We start from the raw sequence: 9840 nt of genomic DNA, 5'->3' as shown, positions 1-9840 counted from the left end.
AATAACATTGATCAGTCTCAAAATCAATTGGAATTTTTTCTTCTTTTTCTTTAATGGTGCGAAATGATTCCACTGACGAACCTTTGGAGATATTACTTAAATGTTCTGCTAGGCAAGTTGCTACCTCTTTAGGATCATATATCAGTTTGCTATTAATTTTCAAAACTGGGACATGGGATCGGATGTGATTTCCTAGTATTTTATGCACTTTTTTCCATATCTTACTTAGGGGTGTATCTGTGCACACCGATTTTAGGTAGTTATACCAAGATTTTCTTTGTGCTTCATTAAATGTTCATTCTGCTATAGCACATGACCTTTAATAATCTATGTAATCTGAATAGTTTCTCGATTTCTTAAATTTTCTTTGGGCTTTATTTACTACGGGCCTTCTTTGGTTTTTTATACTCCTCATTCCACCAAGGAACTGGACATTTAATCTTTACTTGCACTACAAATCGTATAGATGACTCTGCAGCATCAATTACCGGAACTAAAAACATAACCAGAATAGTTTCTATGTCCAATTTATTATCCCATAATGTAACATTCTTCGTGCATTCACTAAAATCTTCCCAATTGGCTTTATTAACATTAAATTTATTGATTCCTACCTCTCCAGTGAAATTCAGAATACTAATTAAAACAGGAAAATGATCACTACCACACAAATCATCTTAAGTGTTCCAAAAATATTGATCTGCTAAATCTTGTGAGCACACGGACAAATCTGAGAGAGTAACTTTTTGTTCGTTGGTCAAAATGTGTTGGTTTGTCTTCATCTAATATATGGAGTTGATTATCTATAACAAAATCAAATATAATGTTGCCTTTGGAGTTGGATTTTACATCATGCCATGATAAATGTCTTGCGTTGAAATCACCTAGAAGTAACATTGGTTGGGGAAGCTTCTTGACCAAGTCATTCAACTTTATTAAATCTGTTATCATTTGGACTTAGATATACAAAGCAAATCATTATAATTTCCTCTAGTTGAATCTGAACTGCTAAGGTATTTATTTCAGATGAAAGATCATATATTGTGAAAGGTACATCTTTTCTCATGAGTGTCATATTACCTTGCTGATTAGCAGTGAGGTTCATAACATGTGTAAAATTTATTTGTAAAACTGAAGGAAATAGGTAAAAATGTTTCATTGAGGTAGATACAAATTGAGCTATATTCATCAATTAATTTAAGTAACTCTAACTTGTTTTTAATGCTTCGAATGTTCCATTGCAATATGAATGAGGGAGTGTCCTTATTATTTTTAGAAGTGAATTTTACTTATTTTCTTCGGTCTTACGACCCTGAGCTGAAAGAACTGTGTCCACTTCAGTTTTTGAACTGGAACTTTTGATAATATTTTTGTTGCTGTACAACGAAATTTTGCTTCTAGCAACCTTTGCTATAATCTGGTGGCATAGCATAGTCTCGTACTAGTGACTTACATTGTTTAATGTTTGGTTTTCTTGTAGGTTACTTAGATTTCTGTGAAACTACTTTGGTTGAGTAATTTTCTGAAGGGTCTTTACTATCGGTGGTATAAACAATGGTTTCTTCTGGACTGGTAATTTTCAGACATTTACTATTTGGGCTATGAAGATTGTTCTCGTCTTAGGTGAGGATGTTTCACTTTGTGTTCTAGGTCTCTTTCCTATCCCTGCTGACCCATCTAGTTCTCTTAGTATTTCCTCAATTTCTTCAGTATTTTGTAGTTTGTTTTTGTCATGGATTATCCTTGGAGATATATTTTCTTCTTTCTTTTGGCATCTGTTAAAAGAGATATCCTCTCTCTGTTCATCAAGACGATCATCTACTGCAAGGCTGGTCAGTATTTTGAACTTATTACTTATCTCGATAGTATTGTTTTTATCTGATTTTTCTAGTTATTTGATTTCTGGTGTTAAAAGATTGGGTAGCTTGTGAGACATCATTGGATATGATTTTGCTTTGGTGTTTGAGTGTATCTGCAAATGTCTTGCGGGGAAGCTGCATTCCTTCTTCTTTCATGTCTTCCTTAGCCTTCTTAAATGTTATACCAAATTTTCTTGATCTGGTAAGGGCTTCTTGGAAATATCTGAAATATACACATTGCGAACCATTACAGTTAAAGCATTTTTTAGGGTTGGTGCATTCATCACTACTATGCTCCAAGGAGCCACATTTAAAGCATCTAGGCGAGCCCAAAGACTTGCATCGTTTTGCTGTATGTTCAAATTTCAAGCAAACCTTGCATTGCATAGGTTTGGGATGTTCTTTAATTGCTATTCTTTTGTTTCTTATTTTCATGTATGTTGGAATTGTTTGCTGTGAAAAAATCATTTTATCTATTTTCAGACTTCTTCCAGTTTTAAAATTTTTTCTCTCATAAACAATAACTGATTTAACATTATGTTTTTGATCTTCCGGGACTTCTTTTAATGTTTCACACACAGATTCATTGGTGTCATTTTCAATTCTAAGTTCATCCAGCAACATGGTTCCAATGCTAGTGTTATAATGGGCCTCGTCAGAAGCATTTACATGGTGAATTCCAAGTTTTCTAGTTTCAAGTAATTTTTTTTTTCTTCTTCAGATTTTGCCTTCACGATGATTTTGATTTTTGCCGACTGAGAATCGGGATTGTCACAGCCAAGAATTTTCTTCAGTGAACGGTATATAACCAAGTCACTTAGAGGGGTTAATTCTTCGCTTATTTTGAGTGTGATATACCGAGACCACACTGGAGGAGAAAAAATATCTTCCATAGTTACTCTTTTAAATGTTCTCTTTTGAGATAGAGTTTTTGGTACATATGGCTCTAAAGTAGCCATACTAGAGTTTTGGAGGGATTCCATGGACAAGTCGCTAAGAAAACAAAGGGTCGTCAGTAGAAATGGGGGGGCGGGGGTTACCTTATAACGGAAAAACTTAATTCATCCAGATATTCCCCATACCCACCATGGAGTCACACTTTGAGGACAGGTCATCTCTTTAATAAGGGTCGTCCTAGGGGTAATTACCAGATATACACCTTATCTCCAGTGCTAAGGCGTCACGATGTCCGTCGAGATCAGACCCGGTACTGAGGATAGGGTTTGACATTAAATTTTCCCCTCGCTCGACCACGTTAGGTACTCGAGTTCTACGGGTGAGGTGGTATGCCGTCCATCCTCACCCTCCTTCAAATCCCAAGAATAATTCTAAATCATGTCCAAAACTAAGCCAAAAGTCATCAACATAAAATCCATACCTTATAGGGGGAGGAAGCAGAAGATGAAATGTTTTTAGTATAAGGAAAAGGGCCGACTTATTTAGTTGGATCAACAGCTGGGCACCAAGGCCCAGCGAGAAAGCAGTTCCCACCAGGCATCAGAGCCCAGCTCCTGAACCCTAAGCCCATCATCCTCGGCAAGGCTTCAGCATCTGGGAAAAGCTGTGTGGTTAAAACCGCGTCACTGTACGCCCTGATTCCTTGGTTCCTATGTTCGCGCCCGGGAGCCAACGAAATTATTATCAACAAAAAATCCCCCTTCGGTTAACATATGAAAATATATTAGTTAAGAGGTAGAGCGAATTAGATAATAAAGGGCATTTGTAGCTTAATGCATATATATATATATATATATATATATATATATATATATATATATATATATACATATATACATATATATATATATATATATATATATATATATATATATATATATATATATATAACATATACGTCGGCGCATGCGGGCCACAGAATATGGAAGGACAGGGTGACAAGGAGATAGCCGGTCATCAGGTAATATACATTTATTGCCGACGCGTTACGTAACACAGTTACATCATCAAGGCTAAAAGAGAAAAAACACAAATTAAAAATACATGAAACAAAACTTTGACTTTAAGAGTCTCAACAAATATATATATATATATATATATATATATATATATATATATATATATATATATATACAGAAACATACATAAAATGAAAGCAATTTAAAAAGAACCTGCTAGACAAAAAAAGTTGAAGACTGAATGATTCGGAAAGAAGGGAGAAGCAGCGAAGAAAGCCGGTTCAACCCAGATACAACTGTACAGAGGAGGTGTGCGAGTTCAACTTGGGCACTAACTGCTTAATAAATAACGACTCTAAAATAAGCAGTTCGTTTAAACGGGATGTTTGGCCCAAGACATAGAAGTCAGTACAATTGATGGTGGTATTACAAATTTTTGCATGATTTCTGAGATTCTGATAGTGCTTGTTTCTATAATTTTAAACTTAATTCAATTTCTACTTTGCTCCACAGGCTTACACTCTAACCTCCTCCTGGGATTCGTATCATAAAGAAATATTGTTCCTGTTTAAATATTTTTCCGATAACTGGTTTCCCTCACATGTTTTCTTCAAGCATTGCAAGAATTTTCTAAATAAGAAACTACCGGACTCTCCTTCCATAAGCACTGTTCCACGAAAGAAACTATATGCCAGTATTCCAAACATACAAGATGACAAATTTAGAGGGAATCTCAAGTCTGCAATTGAAAAACACTTTAATATGTTGCAAGTTACTTTAATTCCAAAAAATCTCCTTACAATAGGATCACTTTTTAAATTTAAAGACAGACTCTGCCCAATATTGCAATCTTCAGTCGTATATAAATATACTTGCCCCAGATATGATTTGGGGACTTACGTGGGTTCGACTCCAAGATTGCTAAAAGTCAGAGCTGATTCATATGATGGTGTAAGTCATCGTACAGGCTGCAGAGTGTTCAATCATGCAAAAATTTGTAATACCACCATCAATTATACTGACTTCTCTGTCTTGGGCCAAACATCCCGTTTACACGAACTGTTTATTTTAGAATTGTTATTTACTAAGCAGTTAGTGACCAAGTTGAACTCGCACACCTCCTCTGTACAGTTGTATCTGGGTTGAACCGGCTTTCTTCGCTGCTTCTCCCTTCTTTCCGAATCATTCAGTCTTCAACTTTTTTTGTCTAGCACGTGCTTTTTAAATTGCTTTCATTTTATGTATGTTTTTTGTATATTTGTTGAGACTCTTAAAGTCAAAGTTATATTTCATGTATTTTTAATTTGTGTTTTTTCTCTTTTAGCCTTGATGATGTAACTATGTGTTACGAAACGCGTCGGCAATAATGATGATGTAACTATGTGTTACGAAATGCGTCGGCAATAAATATATATCACCTGATGACCGGCTAACTCTTGTCACCCTGTCCTTCCATATATTTATATATATGCGTATATAATAGAATTTCAACCAAACTTATCCAGACTCTTGCGAAAGCTCTCCTGCTAAATTTCACTAGTTATGATACGGATTCCTAAAATCAGTTCCCTGTGTTCAGATCCGAAAGGACCGCTCAGTGTGCCATGAAATAAAAACGAGCACAAGTTTTTACATAATCTTGTTGACAAAGAGAGCGCAAAAATATATGAGCGAGCGAGAAGCCATAACCTTGATCGTGGAAGTATGAAAGTTTGGCGGTAAACAACTAAGCCGAAACCCTAAATTAAATTTATCGAAAGTTTTCCGGCAAAATTTATGTCACGTCCAATTTTCTTCATGATAGAATTAGCAACTCTGAATATAGCGTAAGTTCTGAGAGCCATTTTAACCATCGAATCTAAACTTTTCTCGTTCATGGCGACAGAATTCGTGCAAGGTCCGGAATCGGAAGTTAAGTCGATTGTCACATGCCAAATACAAGAGTGTTCGGCGACCGCAAACCTGCGTCAAGGCAGAGAATTACTCCCCCAAAAATGTCTCTTCATCCAAACAAACTATATTCGTATCCTTTCACAAAATAATCGTTTGTTGCCAGCCACAAGGAACGCCATAAATAAACGAACTGATCTAAAATTAACACTGCCTAATTCACCCTTGACCTTTGACCTCTCAATCTGACTTTTTCACTCAATATAGTTTGTAAAACTGTATAGTTGAAGAGTTTTGGTCAAAGGTAAATGATTTTTTGGCCTTATATAAACCTCTTACTTTGACCTCACTTTGCAGAATGGCACCATGAGTGAATTATGCATGACAAACGTGACGTAGAGCTCAAATATTGCAATGGTTATATTCCTATTCGACGTTTGAGGATTACATATGAAGCTGATCTTGACCAAATTAAGCATCAGATCATTAGTTGAAATTTATGTCACAAAAGATAAACTCTGCCCGATTGTAATCAATCCTCTCCAGTAACGATGCCCACTTTTGAGATATTTCCGTAAAACCACACGCACACCATTTTGCGTATCCTGTTAACAGATAGACAAACCAGAACAAAAACGACTGCTTTGTCGAAGGTAATAAGCAAGGCTTTCAAATTACGTTACTCTCAATTTTTTTATACTAAGATATGAGATTCATACATACATACATACATACATACATACATACATACATACATACATACATACATACATACATACATACATACATACATACATACATACATACATACATACATACATACATACATCCATAAAGGCGTGTTTGAAAATATGTAATTAGCAGGTAAAACTTCCGCTTTCTCATAATAATAATAATAAAAAAAATTTAGGAATGGTTTCTGGTTCGGAAGCAGTGATCCTTAATTTTTTTTCTATCTGTGCTGACTGTCTCAACCTGAATGTAATTTCCCAAAAAATGAAGGAAGAATACAGACGAAGCTTTTGAGATAAAACTATTCATGACAGGTTAGATAACAAGAACGTAAGTGAGTGGGGTGAAAAAGTATCTAGGAACCACTGAAGGATAAAGGAAGTGCCACGAACTTCATCCCGAAATCGATGCCTGAACGAAAAAAGAACACCATTTGGAGTCGTCCTCAAGCCGGACCCTTGACCGAATGAAAGAGGACGGTTAGGCGTAGCATTCCGTCTGCGCCATTCCAAGAGAATGAAAAGATGTAATACTACCTGAAATTACCAAGAGATCCTGGGAGTCTCAGTCATGGAGTCTCAGTTAATGAAGCAAAATACTACATCAAAGGTCGCCAACAGATATATGGGGATGTTTACACGTTACATGGCCAGCTTCGATGAATTTGTGCTGCTGATCTCAGACAACGATTTGAGACTTATATCTTTCAAAAATAATGCAGCACTGATTTAATCTTAGAAATTTTACCTAAAAGGGATTTCGAAAATTGTTACACGGGGCTACCTTACCTTGGGAATGATATGACATCAAAGATGGAAGGCGCAGGTGTACAAGAGTACATGACACTTACAACGCAATAATTAACTCTCGGGAACCTTTCAAATGTTACTAGCCCTTCTCATTTTGAGCGTTGTCTTTGTATGTGAAAAAAAAGAAAAAAGAAAAAAAAGGCTATTCACTCACCATTGCCATCGCTTTGTCATAATCAAATTTTCGAGCTCTCAGGAAGGACAGGAGGAATGGCTTATCGAGACGTGACTTTAGTCGTGGTTCTGCCTCTACCATTTCTCTGAAAGTAATGGGTAAGCTATAGGACCAAAAGTTATTACAACATTTAAAACACGTACTAATGTGTACTTTTGTTGGTTCAATCTTTTCACGAGAAAGACGAACAAGAAGTGGAGGGCTAAATGGGCCGGACAAGGCCAGATGTATGGCTCAAAAGTTACGTCTGTAGATGAAGGAAACCTTATCCACAGAGGAAAACCACTTATGTATATGAGTGTACATGCCCTAGGAGAGTGTTTTTATAATACTTAAGTTAAAACCATGGTTGCATAGGAACTGTATACCAATTGCTGAAATATTTGGTTTGCTCATCAACATGAAGATTTCATTTCTACAACCACAACTTACCTCAGCGCCTGGACATCACGATCTACCCACTCAAGTTTCTCATGAAGGTCATCCTCTGCTTCGGGAACTACGGCAGAGGGCAGCGTGCCATCTTCATCCCCTGAGACCATTCTCCTGTCCCTCCTCAGCACTGCCTCTACTGCAGGGTCCAAATTTTGCTCAAAGTACCGCTCGGGCGTTGCTCCAGTTGTGCAGTCACCCCCCTCCTCAGGCTGGGCTTCTGCCGCCGCCGCCGCCGCCGCCGGCGACAGGTCTCTGGCGGCCATTTCACTCTCAGTCAAGACTTCACTCCTGTTGGGAGCGTTCTGGTCCCTCTTGGTCTCTCCCTTGGTGGCGTCCTTTTCCAACAGCGGAAAATAGAATATGAAAGGAAAAATGTCAGACCTTAATGTGATATTTCTCAAACGCTTCGATACCTACCTAACAAATTTACAAACCGCTAAAACTTATAGATAACACAGCAATAATAAGGCGATTTCTTCATGGTGTTTTCTTTAGGTCATCAATATTTATAATTTTCCTATGGGTACAAAAATGATTTCAAAATGTATGAAGGAAAATATAAAAGATGCCACGTTTTCTGCCAATTCATCGCCCTCGCATTTTCTCGCATAAAGCAATCCATCGCAAAACATTAATCAACTCTAACGTAGCTTGAAAAACGGAAACAATCCGGCCTTTTTTTAGAATAGATTTTAATTACAGCTTTCGTGGGGCATTTGTTAAGATAATCGACGAAACACAAGCTCCAATTCCATGTGCTTTGATATTCGATAAGAAAGAGGCTGCTTCCGTTCACGGTCATCTTGTTGCTGTCATAAAATACAAGAGCGCAGTAAACTATGTGAAGGATGCAAAATTGTAGTCGATTTGCCACATTTGCGCAACTTTGCTTATTTCTTAACATGACGCTATGCGTCCAATATAAAGTATAAAACGGATTCCAGTTCTCCCGCTCAGGACACAAAGACAAGCAAACGAGAGAGAGAGAGAGAGAGAGAGAGAGAGAGAGAGAGAGAGAGAGAGAGAGAGAGAGAGAGAGTTATTTGTGTTCGTGTAGCAAGCATTAGGGTCAATTAAATTTTTGTTACTGTAAACTACTGAACGCCACTATTGTGGTTTCCTGTATCTTCATTGCCTGACCACTCCACCTTAACTGTGTCCTAGTAGCATACTATTTTTAGGAACTTTTCCAATTTCCGACGCAAATTATAAGGGCTGTCGGTAACTATTCACATTCAACAGCAGTCAAGGAATGTTGCATCTTATTTTCGTATAGTATTTCTTTTTCTGTTTTATTTTATTTTCATTATTTTTATGTTAAATATTGATTTTTCTCTTCACTTACATTAAACAGGTACGTCTAATTTAAGGCCTATTTAACTTGAGAGCTCTGGCGTTCTGTTTGAGCGATGTGTACTTGAGTTATAATTGCTTTTCACTTAATTGAACGGAGCCATTCAGCACTGAACGATTACGAAGGATTTCACTCAACTTCCTCGATTTCAGTCAGTCGCTGTCTCATCTTGTGAACAGCTTCATCAGGCTCCTTTCCTTTATTATTAGAATGGAATGGAATATAAAATTTAGGCTAAATGCCAAGTGGTGGGTCCTATAGGGTCATTTAGAGCCGAAAGGGAAGGAGTCCAGGAGGATTTAACGGCGTAACAGGAGAAAGTGGAAAGTAAGATGGAAGAACGAAAAAATGAACTGAGGTACAGTAAAAGGAATGAAAAGGGCTAGGGGGCGAAAGAACGCTGCAGAGAACTTTAAGTAATCCGCAGTGGACTGGGTGAGGTACGCTGACGGCAGCATTCCCCCTCCCCCCACCAATCCCCCCCGCCCAACCCCCAACGGATTTCTTTATTATTGTCCAATGTGATATCTATACCGTTATTTCCAGAAATCAAACCTTAGACGCTTCTCCATTACGTGTTTTTGTGTAGTGGTACAACAAACAGCAATTTGACAGTGTGGCTTTGTTTCTTTGCAGAAGTTCGCAAATTTCTCTCAGCTGCAAATGAAAA

At 37.3% G+C, this 9840-nt stretch overlaps 1 protein-coding gene across 1 annotated transcript in view; it reads right to left on the bottom strand.

Annotated features, from left to right (window-relative positions):
- Window positions 1–9840, bottom strand: part of LOC135208397 (alpha-tocopherol transfer protein-like) — a 244311-nt gene that overhangs the window by 81136 nt on the left and 153335 nt on the right. The window contains 2 exon segments of the mRNA XM_064240522.1: window positions 7361–7466; window positions 7814–8151. Coding sequence (XP_064096592.1) covers window positions 7361–7466; window positions 7814–8151 — 444 coding nt within the window.

The sequence above is a fragment of the Macrobrachium nipponense genome, chromosome 35, assembly GCF_015104395.2.
Source record: "Macrobrachium nipponense isolate FS-2020 chromosome 35, ASM1510439v2, whole genome shotgun sequence".
NCBI classification, from domain to species: domain Eukaryota; kingdom Metazoa; phylum Arthropoda; class Malacostraca; order Decapoda; family Palaemonidae; genus Macrobrachium; species Macrobrachium nipponense.
The sequence above is the reverse complement of the archived record's forward strand: the minus strand, read 5'-3'. Positions and strand labels throughout refer to the sequence as shown.